This window comes from Chiroxiphia lanceolata, chromosome 3 (assembly GCF_009829145.1).
Source record: "Chiroxiphia lanceolata isolate bChiLan1 chromosome 3, bChiLan1.pri, whole genome shotgun sequence".
Classification (NCBI taxonomy): Eukaryota; Metazoa; Chordata; class Aves; order Passeriformes; family Pipridae; genus Chiroxiphia; species Chiroxiphia lanceolata.
This window is the reverse complement of record NC_045639.1, coordinates 5274232-5292564: the sequence shown is the minus strand read 5'-3', so window position 1 is coordinate 5292564 and position 18333 is coordinate 5274232. Positions and strand designations below refer to the sequence as shown.

The window sequence follows — 18333 nt, the reverse complement described above, 5'->3', positions numbered from 1 at the left end:
ATTCTTTAAGAAAGTTCCATTTTGGAATCAAACAACAACATAAAACCATAGTTGCTGTACTCTGAGGTAAAATTTAAAAAAGCCTGATTGCTTAAATGATGGGAACTAATAGTAAAGATCCAAATCCTCCAGGAAGTAACAAATGAATTAATTTGGATTCTTTCCTCTCAGTCAGGAGGATTCCCTCTGTTCCAGTTGGGCTACTTTACCCTTGTTTGTCATCTTATCCTGTCTGTTTTTCACATCAGCTAAATCCATTTCTGGGGAGTCATCCACCACAATGGCCTTCCTAATTTTTATGTTTTAATCTGCCTTCACATATGTGCGTGTATATAAATGTATATAAATATTTTCTTGCTTGGAGCTTTAGTCAAGAGAACTGGGGATCTCAGAGTTAATCTTGAGTGCAAATCATCTCTACAGAAGTACAGTGGAAAATCAAATAAGTACTTCTTTGTTAGTCTGCTCAAAATTGGAATATTTTTACATATTTGGATCATAAATAAGGCCTAGCTTTTCCTTTACCTATGTGCATGTACAGCTAATAGAACTATAGTGAGGATACTGTATGTGCAACAGAGGGCAAATACAGGCATTGTACAGCAAGAAACCCATCCCTAATTCCTAGTTTGGGGATAATCTGTAACCTTAATTTCTGCTCAAATACTCTTATATCATGCCTGTTTACTGATCTTGAGTGTCCTCTGGGGTTTTAGAGCCACAAGCAGTTCCACCCTGGGATAGCAGGAATTTTACTGTATATCTTGTTAATTCCTTATAAATCACGGTGCCAGTGTCGACTGTTTTTGTCTAGGAAGTCTGGACTACTCCTCTGCTGCAGTGTTAAATAACCAGATATAATGATTTAACTTGGCAGATGCACAAAATTTAAGATTTCTGTTTTGAAGCAGTGGAAATAGGCAAATACCTGCATTTCCTGCAAAACCTTCTGTGAGCTTGGCTTCTTCCTGCAGTTACAAACACTTGGAGTTTTCAGTTTAAAAATAAAAAAAATTCTGTGTGTACTGATTGCAGTGCAGAGAAGCTTAAAAATATGGATCTGACAGTTCCCAAGCAGGAGAAAAAATGTAACTCTAAAATCAGTCCTTTGGTCTACCTTGTTGTGAAGGAGGGGGCTTAAGGGTTTGACATGATTAATATTGGTTTTAAAAGTGTGGGCTGGATTTATGTGTGTGCTCAGGGACTCCAGTGGGGAGTCATGATGAATTTTGTCCTGGAAAAGTACAAGGAGCACATCTTCTTTCCCCACTGATGTGCATAGTGAGCGTTTCCTCATGGCACAGTGATGTCTGTTAGCTCTGCAACTGCTCTGGGGCTTTTGATTTATTTTTTTTTTTTCCACTCCCTTCACACCTTCCAACTTTGCCACGTCCATCCCAGCTTGAGGAATTGGACAAGCACCTTTCTTCCTCCATGTGGGCAGTGAGTCCAATTGTTCCTGGAAGTGTGAGCCATAGGAAGCCTGAGGAACAGGCTGTTCTCCTGCGCTGTAGTGTTACATAAATAACGGGCTCCTGAGACCTCTGCCATCTCTGCAGTGAGAGGGCCAGTTCTGACGTGCAGCCAAAGCAGTATTTTGCACAGGGGTAGAAGAGGACTCTGCTGTTTTGGAGGGGATGCCAAATGCCATTGTTATCCTGATGCTGATCTCTGTTTCTGTTAGGGCCTCGCACATAGTCTTTGACTTTTTCTTCTGGCCATGAGGAGATTAAACACAGACCGAAGAAGGAAAACAACCAGATCTCTAACTATCCACTGTTAATCCTTGCTGCTTTTCCACTTCATCTGTGGGGCAAGGGAGAAAGTAAAACACAGGTACTCAAATCTGCACTGGGGTTTATATTATATTTTTTTTTCCTTTTGAGGGAGAAGTTGCTGGTTGTCGGAGGCAAAAATGGGTCATGGAGCTGCTGCATCTTAAAAATAAAATCATTGGCAGACTTCCCTGCCTGCAACATAGTGCACTGAATTTCAATGAAAATCACCCAAATGTACAGAGCTCACAGGCAGCTCAGAATGCTGCAATAGAAAATGCTGCAGAGTACATTTCTAGGCAGCTTCCGTGGCATTTGATTTGCTTGTTCATAAATCTTTTCTCAATCAAAGTGCTATTATTTTTTTGCAGACAAATATCCATCTAGATTCTGAACTAAGCAGCATTCATAATGTCCTCTATTTCCTCTCTCATCTTCGTGCAGAAGATGATGGTTTCTTTGAAAATATAAAATACGTTCTTCTGAAAACAGTCAATTTGAAAGGCAAAAAACAAATCCAAAACCTGTGGTTTAGAAGGAGTAGAAAAATAGTTCATTGTCACAATTTATTTATCCAGACAGCTACAAAGACTTTGCCTTGCTGAGACTGTTGAGCATTTTCTGTTCCTTTTGATCTTTTCCTTCTTTTTAGAGTGCTCTGCCAAACTGTCACAGATGTGGGATAGCAATATGGGATTATTGGATTACGACTGTTAACCAGGACTGTTAAACAGCTGCTGTGTTGATGCTGAATTGTTTTCCATGCTAGTTAGCCACTAGTTAATTACTATCATGTTACACCCCTATCATAGGAGGTGCCAGGTAATAGGTGTAAACTTAGTGCAAAGCACACGTGATCAGATCCTAATCATCAGCTGGGCTGGGATGAAATCTCTAGAGCTTCTGCTATCTCTGTTAGCATGAAGTGCAACTGTACAAAGAAAGCACTTGTTTTGATTCTATATTCTTCTCACCAGCCTCGGATTTTTTTGGCTGTTTTCCATCCACAAACTGATCTTATCCAAAAGACTATCATTAGTAGTAAATTGTGTAAGCCCAAGGAATAGAATGTTTGAATACGGTTGGCAGTGGAGTCTCAGTCTTAAAATCTACGTAAGCCCTGAAAGAGCAGGCAGAGCTTTGATTCTGGTGTGGTCAGTAGGTGAATCTCCTGGTGGATGCCGCACACCCTTGTCACAGAGAGGAATTTCTCCAGAAGGGCTAAAGCCCTGCCACCTGTGTCTGGCAAACACACAGCCAGTTCTCACTTTTCCTGCTGCTGGATCGTGCAGCAGCACCACAGAAGATGGAGATGGGTCTGTCTTCTCTCCTCTGACAGCACGTTAGTGTGTTTTCAGTTCTGTGTCTTAGCCTGAACCCAGACAGTGGCAGAGCTGAAGTATGAGCTTTACAAGAACTGGTGGCTGTGGTTTGGCAGGATCATGATGAGGCTGCTCAGGAATGGAAATCCTGGTAGAGGTCAGCAACTGGGGAGGTCCCTGGGACTGGTTCCTCTACCAAAACTGGCAGTTGAAGGGGAGGGCTCTTCTCTGAGAGCTCAAATCACGTGGTTTTACCTGTCTGTACAGAGTATCTGTCTGCCTTGGCTGTTTTACTGAGTCACTGCAGACACGTTATTCGTTGTGTATTTTTACATCAGTTCACACTTGCTCGTGTGAAGTTTGCCTCTGGTAAGGAATGTCTGATATCACTGGGCTCTGGTCATATTCTCCAAAATTAGCATTTTCATGTGCAATACCTAAAGGGGATGTTGACCACATTTCAATCTAAATTAATCTCACTTATATTTGTTTTGAAAACATTAGATGTCCTGTCTTTCCTTCTTCCCAGTGGTTAATTTTCCCATATTTATCCTTGCTGGCTGGTGAATGTCTCTGCGCCTGTTGTTTAATTGGCAGATGGGTTCATTTAAGTTGATAGAAAACTGAACTCTGAAGGGAAGGCATGTTATCAAAATGCATAGGCTAATCTTATAGGTGAAGCATTTTTGCCTAATGGAAAATTATTAGACTGTATCTACGTATCTCTTCAGGAGAGGCTGTGGCTGATTTTGCCGTTCCTGGTATTCCCTGAGTCATGTAACTGTGAACAGAGAAGCAAAGGAAAACTGTTTCCCTTAATTGTAAGTGGTGAACTATGTCTTGCTTCCCTGCTGAAATTACTGTTTTGCGTTATTTTCAAATACCATTGCAATAAGCAGTATGACACAGTGCATGTGGGAAGTATATGAAATCCCCCCCCCCCCTTTTTTTTTTATCCTCCCCTAACTGAATCCACTCAGTTATATTCCTGGCTGTGCCTGCAGCTGAAATCATGTGGTAGTACATCTGCTTTACACTAACAGCACCATTTTATGTAATTCATTATGTGCAACCACAAAGTCAGCTGCTAGTCCAGGCTAATCCAGCACTTTCCTGAAGAGCTGCACTAACAAATCTTGCTTCAGGGTTTTCAGCTCGTGGTCTGCTGGACAGAGCCTGGAGCTCAGAGGTGATCGGGCCGGGCTGTGCAGAGCCACCGGCTTCCTTCCCTCCCTGATATCCACAGCCCTCCAGGGCAGGGCTGCAGCGGGAAGCCCCGGGATGTGTGGCTGGATGTGCTCCTCATCCCTCCACCTGGGCAGGCTGCAGCGGCACAAGTTGAGGAGGTGCCTGGGAGAGCCAGCCCTGAGAGCCGAGGGCTGATGTGCCAAGACACACCAGAGCCCCTGGTCTGCAGCAGTGACTTCTGAAGCAAATCCTGACGAGCACAGCTCTGGGGGAGTGCAGACCGTGTCCTTGCATCCCTGCACAGCCAAATCCAAGGCCTATCCAGAGATCCTCTTTGTTTCCCTGATTACAGTGATTTCTGCAAATCAGAAGCACATCTTTTGGGGGGGTCTGTGTGAAGATTGAGGGGATTTTTATTTGCTCTTTGGGGTTTTTTTTAATACCTGTGTTGTCAGGAGATGCCTCCTGGCATCTGGGAAAAGGGAGCTCTCCTAAATGTCAGTGGACACCTGAACATCTGCTCCTGAAGCAGAGCCAGCAAGAGCTGAGGGCTCAGCCTCTACTCCCACAGAAATTGTTGAATTCCAGGCTGTTGCTTCGGAGCCCCTTCTTTCACTATTACACATCTTAGCACCTCTTCCTCTAAAATGACAGACTTTAAGCTGTTTTCTTCCTTAATTTATCCTTAAGTCCTTATTTCTGACAGAATTTTTCATTTCTACATATGCATTTATATGTCCTTATTTCCTGACCCTGCCTAAAAAGAAAATAAAATTCATTACTTCTGGGTTTCCTTTTTTTGGCAAATAGAGATGTTTAGGTCTGCTTTTTTTCTTGAGACTGCTCTGATGGAGGTTATGGCACTGTAAGGGGGGTGAGGCACTGGCACAGGTTGCCCAGAGAAACTATGGCTGCCCCATCCCTGGAATTTTTCAAGGTAAGGTTGGATGGGACACTGAGCAACCTGGTCTAGTGGGAGGTGCCCTTGCCCACATCGGGGGGCATTGGAACTGGATGATCTTTAAGGCCCCTTCCAACCCAAAGCCATCTGTGATCTTATGTCTCCAGAGTCAAGAGAGCACAGCCTGGCATAAAGCCTTGCCATGGATATGGATGTGCAGAAGCAATCCCTACCCTACAGGATCTGCTGTCTGGAGCAAATCCAGGTCAGTTTGTTTGCTTTTTTTGAATAGCATTTGGCCCAGAGCCATATGGATCTCCTGAGAGTGTTCCCTGTCCAGGCACTTTGTGCCTTGGAGCAAAACTAGATGAAATATCCCCAAGTTTTCTCAGCATTGCTGTTAGTTATCCCTACATCCATGTGGGTGTGATGTGGGGATCAACATCAGAAACCCATTAACAGCCTGAGAGTCTGTGCTGTGTTTAAACACTTAATACCACTTAAAATGCACTGATTTTATTTGGGCTGCTTGAGACTGGGAGAAATGTTCTTTCCTCTTCTGAAGTATTTGTTCAAAGAACAGCAACAACAAACAACCCCAACCACAAACTGTGGGAGCATGACTTCATCTTCTCAGTTTTCTCCTCGCTGTGCTGGGCACAGGAGCAGGGAAGGCATTTGCAGATGCAAAAATACACTTTTGGGACTTCTCCCTGCGGGAAACCATTGCTTCACAGAGGAATGATTTAAACAGCTGTAGTTTGTCTTGACAGCATATTTTCTTTACTCTGAGCTGCAAAGTAACCTTTTTGCTGTGAAAATCAGATGCTGCAGTAAATGCCTTTGCAGGTGTTGGGTGTTCCTTGAAAGGTGGTTGAAAAATGGAGGGACACTTTGCAAAAAAATATTCTTTTCTTGCCCAAAATCCCAAAATTTGAGTTTAAAAGAAAAAAGAAGTGTAGTTCGTCTAGCAACCAAGATAAAATTTACAGGGGGGGAAAAAAACCAAAAACCACAACAGTATTTGATCCAGAAATGCAATTTGTTCCATGGAAGTTGCTGTCCAGGCCTTTTGGGCACTTTCTGGATTTGGGGCTTTGCTGGCTTCTTGTTTTGGGAGAATTTTGTTTGGTTGGTTTGGGTTTGTTTTCTGATTTGTGCATTCCTACACTCTCTTTGCCCACCTCTCCCTGAGGATAAGCTTTGTTTTATCCTGCAGTACTTCCTATTACTTATGAAGGCTCCAGTGCTGTGTAAATCCCCTGTCAGCACTGAAATTCAGCTCAGAGAAAAGAACAAGAACCAGGGGTGGTACTTTTAAGTCTTGAAATCACTAGACTTTGTTTCAGGCTTGTCTAAATAAACTGTTGGGTTTGGGGTTTTGTTTGTTTGTTTCAATAAAACAGTGAAAATTCTTCATGGAGAAACACTTCTTACAAGAAGAAAAATGGCTCAAAGTACTTGATTTCTTCAGTGTTAAAATAGATTTAATTTGGCTGGTGATTCAAGTAAGTGGAAAGAGACTTTGTAGAGAGTAGGGTGAATATCTGCAAAGATATTCTGTAAGAGATGGGCCAAACCCAAAGACTATGCCAGACCCAAGAGATTTGGTGGTTTTGTGTTGTCGCTTCGGTGTTCAGGCTGAAGCTCTGGAGCCACTCTCAGTGAAAGGATGGACAGACCTTGTTTAGAGAGCTGTCCCTTCCTCACCTGGCTTTCTGCCTTTTTTTTTTTTCTCTGCCTTGCCCCAGCCATTCCCATTTTCCATGTTTGTATAACTCCCTGGCAGCAAGTCGATGTCCTTGTGTCTCCCACAACCACTTCCTTGTACCTTGCCATCATATTTAATTCTTGTAACTTGCCTGATGCGTTGGCTTTGTGTGCTCTGTGAATCACTACTTCATAAAAAGCTGATTGTGTCACAGTGTTATACAACACAGAAAGTGGATTCCTAATCCTAGAGAATTTTATCAGAATGGTAACAGTTGTGCAGAGTATTTTTGTTTGAGGAGATGCTGGTATGGACCTGCACCTTCTTTGCTGTTCAGATTAATTTTTCTGTTATCTGTACCCTTCATTGACTAAAAGTCACCTGTCCCAGTTAGTTTCCCTTAAAGCAAAATAAGAGTAATCCAAATTAAAGACTTAGTTTTGAAATTGGCTGGTTTGCTGTGCTGGGTCAAGTTTGAATACTTGACTAGCAATCCCTGTCAGAAGACTGGGGAAATAAAGGAAAACAAATATTCTGCTTAGTCCTTTGTCACAATTTCATAAAAACCATAAAATCTCTAGTCCTGTCACCTTCATCTTACACTTTCACTACATCCGAAAGATTTCTGCATTTCAAAGGATTTGTGGAAATAATTTTCAAATTCTGTTCAAGTGATTCCTACACCTCATGTTATTCACAGCTTCAGGAGTTTGTCTTAGGCAAGACTTACTGAACAGAGATAAAGTACACCTCAAATATTTTATGGTGGCTGAACCTCCGCTTATCATTTCTCAGGTTTTCCTTAGTATTTTATTGGACTGGAACTCTAAATGACTCATAACATGCTTAGTTGCTTTGGACAGTTAAATAAGGGATGAAAATCAAAGCTGGTGCACAGCAATGGTGTATTTTTATGTATGTCACTCCTTTAGTAACGAGCTCAATTCTCAGCAGCCATTCTCACTTCTAAAACTCTGCAGAAACATTCTCTCTGTGTTGGACCATAAATAGCAGGTGGGTTTTGATTAGTGTGGGATGACTTGTAGCATTGCAGAGCCTCTAGATAGCCATGAAAAAAGGAACTGAGTTCACTCAGACTTTTGCACTGTCAACACCTTTGCCGTCCAGACTCAACTAAGCTGAACCTTTATCATTAGAAGCTATTCCTGTGCCACTTCAGTTTGTCCCTCTGACGTGGGGCTATCGACTGGAGCCAGCCTGCCTGTGCACAGTTCCTTTGCTCTCACTGCAGCTTTGCCTGTCTTGTCTTAGACCGAAGCTTGTTGGGGCAGTGACAGGCTGTCCGTGCCTTTGGAAGAGGGAAGCTGAGCTCGGGAGCAGCCTTGAGGTGCTGCTGTGACACAGGCACTGCTGCTGCAGAGGATTTGATGGGCAGGGAGAACATCTACCCTGAACAAGTCAGGCCCTTCCCTGCAACAAACTGCTGCTGACTGAAGTGGAACTAAAGCTTTTTAGCTCTCCTGATTAGCTTTAAACAGGAATATTTTGAAAGGAATTAGAAGCAAATATTTTGAGTAGGTTACCAAGATACTTGGGGAGAGTTTTCTCCCTCCTCCCAGGCTGCTTTTCCTAGTTTAGCTTTTACTATTGAGCATAATCAGAATTAGAGTAATTTCATAATACAGTAATCTGCAGTCTGTAGGTTTCCACCTTAGCATCAACTGAGCCCCTGATCTTATTCAAGTCTTTGCTCACTCAAAGAAACTGTCCGTGGCCTTCCAGTGAAAAGTGTCCCTGTCCATGGCAGGAGTTTGGAACTGGGTGATCTTTAAGGTCCCTTCCAACCCAAACCGTGCTATGATTCTGTGTTTACAGTGCTCTCTGCAATCCAGTCCTCACTGTCTGTTCTCTCTCTGTGCCTTTAAAGGAGGTCACTGCAGAGGAGAACAACATCACACGGCTGTGCCCTGAGATCCCACTGTGCCCTCACATCCACCACGGCAGCTCCACTTCCCAGCATGTGCCTTATTGTGTCCATTTTCAGCTTGGATTTCTCGTCCTCTGCACCCTCCTCTGGCCTCAGCCCTTTCCCCTTCTCCAGCTGTCTGGCTTACCAGTGCTTCTGGTATGTGTTTAGGGTTTAAAACCTAATTATACATTAGTTGAAGGCAAACTAATCTCTTTTTTTTTTCCCTCTCTTTTTCGCCTTAAGGCCAGGCAAGAGTCAGTGAATATGGGTTGACTTCTGAGGGTAAGGCTGTAAGGATCGCCCAAAAGAAGCAGCAGTTCATTAAATTTTATGTTTCTGGTTAATTTCTCCTCATATTCTAATTTAATCCAAGAAACAGAAATGTGCAGTGGGCACTGAAAATCTGGTTTAAGATAAGGGCTTAAGGCTGAATGTCCCAATTACAGCTGCTCTTTCTTCAAAATTAACTTTTCAGCATGTGTTTTCATGGCGTTTATAAACTGACTCTAGAGCCACCCAGGCTTTTGTGGTCCTGCAGAGCATCAAGAGCAGTGAATAAAATACTGTCATCAACTGGAATTATTGTTGTTGATGGGGTAAATCTGGGAATCCTGTACAGCAAAGTCAAAATAGGTAAATTTCTTAAAAAACGTTTTGCTGCTGTTGGTTTTGGTACCCGAAGATACCCTTAGCACAGGAGAATTTGTGCATATTCATGCTTTGGAAGTCTAATCAACCCCCCATGAATGTGGACACGAACCATTTTGTTCCTTTTAATGAACTTTTGATCAGAATTTAGATGGAAAACCCACTGTGCTATAAGTGGAGCTTACAGCTGCCTGTATTTAAGTTAACATTTAGTAAATGAACTTAGGACTGCCTACAGCGAATTTTACTAAAACCATTTCTGAGAGAGTATTTCATTTGAAACTTTTTTTTTCTATGCCAACTTGAGCCCTTCTGGCTTTGGGATTAAATAACAAAAAGTCTTGGTGGTTTAATGAATGAAATTTGTAGAAGAGGGGTTAGTTGTTTTCCCTCTGTTAGGGAAGATTTTCCAGCTGTCTCATGGAGAAGCACCATTAGTGCTGTGGACCAGAGACACGGAATTTAACAGCTGAAGGGGCCCTCAGTTCCTGCCCTCCTGTGAGATACCTTCCTAGTGCTTGCCTGTCTGTTCTCAGCTATCCAAACATCAGCCTTTGGAGACTTTTTAGATCCCTTTGGATAGACTATCCAGAAAATTGGGTATCCCATTACATGCAGATTTTGCACAGGCATCAGTGATCTCGGAATAGATGCCAAATGTGTGAGAATCAGCCTCGTCCCACACAGTGATTTATTTTGATTTTCCTCCCCACCATCTTGTGGGGTTTGGTTGGGGTTTTTTTAATGTTTTCTTATTTGGGGGAGTGTGTGTTTTTTAATTACAAAATAACATTCAAAACTGCTTGGTATTTTACAACACAAACATAATCTCTCTTAATACTGTTCCAGAGGAGATCCAACACTATTTGGCAGGTGCTTTGCAAATAAATCCTCTAGAACCTGCCCCCCTCGCCCCCATCCAACCAGCCCAAGGTCCTGTCTTCTCGGCAGGGTTTCTCTCCTGTGTCTGCATTTCTTGGAGCTCTTTGCAGGTTTAAAAATACTCTGTGTTCCACTAACTTCCAAACAAACTGTCCTCTCTCTGGAAAGGCAACAAAATGGCTCAGCAGACAGCACTCACATCCTACACACCCACGCCCACGGGCACACACAGCAGCCCTGCATGTACTTAAGCTGTCTCTAACACACATAATTTTCCTTATTTCCAAGTACTCCTCTCTTTCCTTTTCCATGCCTTTAAAATGAAAGATTTATATGTTCGTATGTACACACAGCAGAAGGAAGAGGGAGGAAAAAATAAGAGTGTGGGGATTGGCTTGTCTGCCTCTAAATCCCTCAAATAAACATTTGGAGGGGTTTCTCCAGGTTCAGGTCCAACTCCAAAGCCTGTGGAGGTTAGCAGTTAGTGTGACACACAGAATATTTTGGAGAATAATTGTCATCTATATTTCTAGATTTAAAGCATATCTGTAAGAAGTGTCACATGGCACAGGCAGCTCTGTCAGGGGTTGCTTTACAGCTCGCCATGCAAACTCTGGCATATTTAGTTTTCTTCAGAAATGAAGGAGGCATTGTATTTAATCCATATAAGCCAGGAAAATTTACTTTTCTCTTAAAAAATTAAACCCAAGCATCATTGCTTTTTAGTCCTAAGCTTTTGTTATATACAGTAATATCACCAAATCTTCAAGAATAGTAATCAATTATCTTTTACTTTACCATTGCATCAAATCCATCCGCTCTTCATAAGATGTGCTCCATCAAACCACAAGGTCCGTGTATGATCCATAGCTTCTTTTCTTGCATTTGTGTCAGTCCAGAAAGCTGTAACACACTCTTCTGGGTTATCTGGTGTGTTTGTGCTAAGGTTGGGAATCATTAACATCCTAAAAAATTTCAAGGTTTCTTTGATTTTTTACTTAGCTTTTCCAGTTTTCTCTCTTAGTTTCTCAGTGCTGAAATCAGGCCAGGTATTTAATGAAGATGATTTATTTTTTTTCCTTTTTTTCACATGTTATTACATTTCATATGAATTTGTTCTGTTGAGGAATAACATTCAAATATCCTTCCTTGGGGTTATTTCACTATTTCCACTTCTAGCCTAGACTAGGAAAGGAGGACAATGCCTGATATAAAAGAAGTCATTAACTGTGGATTTTTAGAGCTCAACAGAAGTTTGTCTTTTAGTTTGACTTCAGTTTTTAAGCACAATTTGAAGTAATCCAGCTGGGTGGTTTATTCAACTTTAACACTTGAGAACATCTAAAAAGCTTTTCCCTTTGACCACCTCAAACCAACACCAACTTGAGGATCTTACCCTGTTGCAAACTGTTGGTGAAATTGCATTCAAAGGCTAGAAATAAGTGTGTCTTTGAGCACTCTCTTCTTTTTTTTTCTCCCCTCTCAAACCTGGATTTCCACAGGGACAAAAGAAAATACTGATTAAAAAACATAATGTTCTCAAAAGGAAATTTCCTACCAGGAATAGAAGGCTTTGCCTTCAAAAAACCTGGTTGTTTTTTTGTTTCCGTGATCAGCGAGGCCATTCCATCTTATGGGAACTGTAATTCCAGCTCCTTGCTTTGTCCCTTTCCTTTTCGTGAGCCTTGTCCCTCAAGGGGGAATTCTGCACTGTCCTTGTTCAGCCTCGGGGAAAGTCTGCAGTGTATCAGGGAATCAGGAGCCAACCAGAGGGAGAAAGGGGGATAAAAAGGGAAAAGCCACATTTGAGGCAATGTTCTGTTTAAAACTGAGTCAGCTGCTCCTTCAGGGATTCGGGGGGCAACAAACTGAACAAACAGAAGTGGATTGTTCTGATGACAAACTGCACAAGGCTGAGCCTTTCCTTGAATTATTTCAAGAATAATTAATCCTAGAAAAGTCAATTTCCAAAAACATCAGAGAAATGCAATATATTAAACTTATTTACTGAAGTAATTTTCAGCCAACCCCTAGGAGACCCTGCATGCGGTGGAGGAGGATACAATGACAGATGCAATGAAACATTTCAATATTTCTATCCTTTATGCTTTCCATTTGGGAAAAAGTTCCAATAGTTGGGGTTTTGATCTTTGTTCAAGACAAAAACAGATGTCAAAACATGTTCCTTCACAGTGACAGCTATATTTTTGATCAGCTTTAATGGAATTATGATCTTCAGATAGGGTGCATTCTTGTCAAACGTGAAAATAATATCTCCATTAATATCTTCATTACTTTCTTATATATTTATTGCCCCTTGCATTTATCCTTGTGTTTTTGTGTTCCCATTCTGATGCACGTTCCAGGATGATTATTGCCCTCCCTCAGCAGGCTTTGACATTGCAGGAGGATTGTGCTGTCACAAATATTAGAACCCCCAAATGCACAGGATTAGAAATGGTCAGCAGATTAAAAATGTTTTGCTTGAAGTTTATTCTTTGGTTTGAAGTAGTGGGGGGAAATATTTGCCTAAATGAATTTTTAATAGGTACTAAAAATAAAAAGCTGCTAAAGAAAATGTAGCTTGTCTGCATTATCATGCAATTTTAATTATGCAAGCATTTATGTTCTTTGTGTATTTTGACTTACGGCCATGTGAGACACATGAGTGAACTGTCACTCAGGCAGAATTAATTATAATTTGTCCATATAGGGGAAAAAACCCTGGGAAAATATGATAACACTTTCATTGGCAGCAAACCCTAGTTGTTGTTAGTCACTTGAGAAAATTATTCTTAGCAGACTATAGAATTCTGTGGTTCAAATACACCCTAAAAAAAGGTGTATTAGCACGTGGCTACATCCACTGAAGGAATAAACCTTAACAACTAAGGAACTGTATCCTTCTATACCATAGCACTTATTCATTTCTTCTTTCCCTTGAACAAGAGAAAATATTTTGATTCAGTGTTTGGCAATCCAAGGCAGGTTATTTAAAATAATATTCACTTGGAATGTAAAATGCTGTTTTTAGAGTGGTTACTTTCCTACAGTATTGCAAATCAAAACCTTCACTTTCCCACGTGTAACAGAACCAGTTTGTAAAGGGTCTTTAGACTTTCTTCTTCTCCTTTTCCCAGGTAAGTGGCAAATAACTACTTGTCACTGACACATAGGGCAACAAATGGATAAAGCAAGCATGGATTCTGAGATCTATAATTTTTAATAATTTTTAAACTAGCTACAAAATGTCAATCACTTCACAAACTGACAGGAGACATAAGAATTTTTCATATTACATGCTGTAAATGATATTTATTCTCACAGTTTATCTAGAGTTCATTCATTTAGGTTTTTTAATTATTTTTTTTTAATTGTCAGCTACTAAACATCTCAGCGATTTGGTGTGCATAGCTCTAGGTAAGCAACAGAGAACTGTACCGATAACAAACCACATGGGGATAGCGACTAGTAAGAGAGAGCCTTATAAAAATTACATTTCTTTGCACCATTTCATATGGTTGTTGTTTCCTCCAAAAGATAAGTCTTCAAAAGCAGCAGACGAACCCAATATATTACACTTATTCTTTTGTCTTTGACATATTTTCAGCCAAGCTTTTATTTTGCTGGCAATGGCTAAATGGTGAGTGCCAAATCCCTCCTTTTTTTTTTTTTTCATATTAAAAAAAATGATCATGATTAATAACTATATATATATCACAAGAAAAAAGTGGCACAACTGCAAACTTGCTGGTATAACATAGTCCCAAAGAGTCCGAATACTGAGCATGCTTTGTTGTCATTGTTGGTGTGCTACTGCCATGGGAAAATTCTTGTTTAAGTAGGAGTCTAAAGTCTATTATTCCTCATGCATAAATGCATAAATCACATCACTTTTAGTGGCAATGCTTGTTATAGTAATATAATTCCACATTGTCTAATCATGAAATCATAACAACAGATAATGGCAATGAAGAACTGAAGACAGCAGGTTTAAGTGCTTAAACATCATGATACCCAAAGACAGGAAGCATGGCAGTAGCTCTGTGGAATGTCACAGTTTTACAAGAACAATACTGTATATTTAAAGGTTAACAGCACGTTTAGCATTCCAACAGTGTTGTCATTCGCAAACATCATTAAAAAAAAATAATGAGGAGAGGAGGAAAAAAAAAGGAATCCAAACAGAAACAAGGAAAGGAAAAACCCCAAAAAACATCATAGTGAGCTATAGCCATCAAATCAGCACTATGTACAACCTTTGGAAAGAAAGATATCTAGAAAAAAATAATTACAAGTATCATTTTTGGAAAAGCTGACAAACTACACAGGACAACATTTACAATGGGCTGATATGTGCATGTGTGCAAACCTAGTAGATAAATACCATGATAAAAGCATGAAGGTGCTGCCCTGTTGGGCAGCATTAAAAGGAATGCACTTCACTGCATTTAAACCGCTGCCCAGCATCTTTGTTGCGCGCTGGTTGGCTTCATCAATCCTGGTTTTGTTGGAATCAGCCTAGGGAAACACAAAGCAAAGAAACAGATGAGTACAAGGAAGAAAGAGAAGAGACACTTCTGTAGTTTTGGCTTGGTCAGAGCAAAAAAAAAAAAATAAAAAAATAAAAAAAAGCTTGAAAGTACCAGAGAGCTACTTTTTATAGAGGTATTATGGACCCAAAAGGAAATCACAGATTTGTTGGGTTTGTGACACTACATGTAGCCTTTAGGCAGAGCTTTTGTGTTTGTATTCAGCTTTACTGAACTGTTGGGAGTGCTGTGCCAGGCTGTGGCTGGTGCTGTTGATAGCACTGGTGGCACTGATGGTGCTGGATTCATGAGAACTGGTGGTGGGCACGTGGACTTTGCTGGTGAAAAGCTTCAGTACCCTCTAAGATTCAGTGGTCCCTCTGTCCTAATTTAGATCACCAGGCATGCAGTCAAAACTAAAATTTGGGTCAGTGTAGATAATCTCTGGAGCAGAGAAGGAAGATCATTTCATGTAGGGAATGGTGACAAAGAGAAATTTCTTTGGAAAGATCAGCCTGGACATCTTTGGTCTATGTATGAAAGGAAGGGAATAGGTAGGAGTGATGCCAGTACTCCAACAAAGTTCACCAGTATAGTTGCAAGACAAATTAACCTCTCTCATTGGGCAGCAGCATAAACAGGAATTAAGGAAAAGCAGGGATTCTACTGTTAGTTGAAGCAATCAACTAGAATGTTGATGGTTGCACTGGATGATCTTAAAGGTCTCTTTATAGGTTTCAATATAAATGCTGTTAATAAAATGGCACCACTTGGGAGGTTTGGGAGTTCTCTGTGAGTGGGAAGACACTTTGGCCATTTCTGTAGCTCTGCAGAAGTTGGTTTTGGAGACTGAAGATGTTGTTTTAGCTGACAAAAGCTGGCAGAGCTCCATTCCAGGCCCACGTTGCCATGCCTACTTACTCTAGCAGAGGGGCTAGATAGAACATGGTTTCAATTTTTAAAATCAGACCTGTGGGAAAGGTGAGAGTTGTGTTGCTGCTTTAAAAGCATGAGCTCAAATAGCAAACTCTTTTCTGTGGTTTGATGGCTGCATTTTGTTAGTTTTGATGATTGTTCCCACATCTCTGGGGTGTATCCAAATTGCACAGGTTTATTTTAAATCTCCAATTTGAAACAACAGAATGGTGGAGCAACGCTCCCAGATGCATTTAAAAATCCTTTAAAAATGTTTATACCGATGTGCAATAAATCAGTCTGAAATATCTTGGGGTTTTCTCCATAATTGTTGTGGAGAATGCTATATGGATGTGTATTTATAGTGCAGTGGCATGTGCCAGACCCTCAACAAGCGTAAATCAGCAAAATTAGTCATTACAAGCCACGCTCCTTTATTTTAGCCATGAGTTTGACCTTGTCCACCACAGGACAAATTTGTGTGCTTTTGCCAAAAGGCTACCTAAAAAGTTAATGGTTTTGGAAGCAGCTACATTTGTGATGAAATGCATGAGTATTTATTGAATATTGATGAAACATCATGTTCCTAATGATATTTAGACCTTAGTATCTGGTGGGTGAGGTTGCATGGAAGGCAGTGGGAGTCTTTGTGCAGACCTTCCCACCTAGGTCAAGACAGAGTGCTTTAGGCCCTTCCTACTTTCCTTCCAGCCTCCTATTTATGGCTTCTTTTAGGGCCAGGATCTTCTGGTGGTGATGTCTATGCAGTTGCTCTGGTTTGGATGCAGACATCCAGTTTAACATAAATCCTCCAGGAGCATTTGGGTTAGCTTTGTCAGGCACCCCAAAGTGTGCCAGCTACGGGTCTTTCTAGTGGCCATAATTGATCCAAAACACAGTGCTCCAGCAGGTCAGGAAAAGAAAACAACCCTGGCAATGCTGTATGCCCACCACCAGCTAGGGATGATGGTCTGTTGGCATATTTCATTGCAGAATGGCTCTGTGTGCATTTGTGGTTTCAGCTAACCGTCAGCTCTGACTTTTATAGAGGTTTTTCCCAATATATTGTGTTTCTTTTTCTAGCCTCTCATTACTGTCTTCGTACTCTGAGAAATTTGGCAGATTTGCACTAAGACTGAAGACTGTCTTGTTTTTGTGCCGCTCTCGTGACGACTCCTCTGTGTACAACACAAATCCGTCTTCCACAAATGTGCCACTGTTCCTTAACCAAGGGCCCTGGGTGACGAGGCCTTCCTGAGAGGCTGGATTTAATGAATCCCATCAGCTGCCAATGTTATTGTGCCATTGCTGTATGAAATGGAAAACTCTGTAAGAAGAATGCACGGGCGGTCCCTCGGTGAGCTGGCTGCTCTCAGCATGTACTGCCTGGAGGTTTGGCCCAGGTGCTTTATGTGCACAAAGGGCTTGGTCAATGTTATTAAAATCCAGATGTTTGCAAGCCTGAGCTGGTAGGAGAACAGTGACTTGTTAGGCTTGCTGTACTTTGAGATAGTATCCTGCAGGCATGGGTAGGACGCTGCTGATTTCCATCCACAGGGCACATCTCCTGCCACTGTGTTACGACACGAGCAAGGATGGTATGAATAACAGCAGTAAATCCTTCCCCCAGTTCTCCTAGTTTTCCCAGAAATATGAAATGGTGCAGAATGGCATCCCAGTAAGACTGTGTGTTTTCCAACACAGTCAAACAAACAGATGCAACTTTATAAAATAAAACTTTTGACTGATGCAAAGCCATGTGCTTTGTGGTGTCATGTGACTGTCTCTCTCTCAGGGATGAACTTCCAACCTTTAAGACAATTTATACTTTACCTAGTTTTCTCTGGAATCAAACTCCAGTAAGGAGAACTCTCAGAATGAATCACTCAGTGTAGTGTTTTTAATTTTTTTCATTAAGCTCTGATGTAGTTAATTGACATGAAAACCAGGCATGGGCACTCTGCTTGTGTGAGGATGCTTGCATATGTAAGGAGGCTCAAGAGTACAAGCTCTGACCACTTAAGGTCAGAATTAACTCAAGTCCTTGGGTTAGATCCTCAGGTTGTGTAAATCTCAGCAGAAGTCAAATGTTGTGTTGATTTTACACCAGATGAAGATCGAGCCTCTTATGTCAGTTCAGCCTGGCTGTGCCTGTGCCTGGAGCTCTGCCAGTAGGAATGCAGATGGCTTGCAGATCGTGGGATCTGAGGATGGCAGCCAGGTTTGGAGGGGGCCGCTCTCTGCTTCAGAAATCTGCAGTGCAGGTCTAGCACTGGAATGGTGCTCTCTGCCTTTGGAGGTGATGATTTTTCAACAGTAGTGCTGAGCTTTTGTATTTCAGTGGGGCCGTGTGGGGCCCAATTATGTATAAATACACAAACACACACACCCCCCCCTAAGAGAGCAAGTAGATCTCTGTCCTAATGTTGTTATAAGCAGACAGCATGACAAAACTGGCTGCACTTTTACCATACAGCAAAACCTTGCTTAATAAATCCCCATCCTCTTTTGGGAACTGATACTCCAAGC

The 18333-nt window shown here is 41.4% G+C and overlaps 1 protein-coding gene and 1 long non-coding RNA gene across 3 annotated transcripts in view; one reads left to right on the top strand and one right to left on the bottom strand.

Annotated features, from left to right (window-relative positions):
• Nucleotides 1–18333, top strand: part of LOC116784333 — an 89323-nt gene that overhangs the window by 11358 nt on the left and 59632 nt on the right. The gene's annotated exons all lie outside the window — the stretch shown is intronic.
• Nucleotides 13561–18333, bottom strand: part of SNAP25 (synaptosome associated protein 25) — a 60781-nt gene continuing 56008 nt past the window's right edge. For both annotated transcript variants that reach the window (XM_032682866.1, XM_032682867.1), the window contains exon 8: nucleotides 13561–14878. In XM_032682866.1, coding sequence (XP_032538757.1) covers nucleotides 14681–14878 — 198 coding nt within the window. In that variant the 3' untranslated portion in view covers nucleotides 13561–14680. The remainder of the gene's footprint in view (nucleotides 14879–18333) is intronic.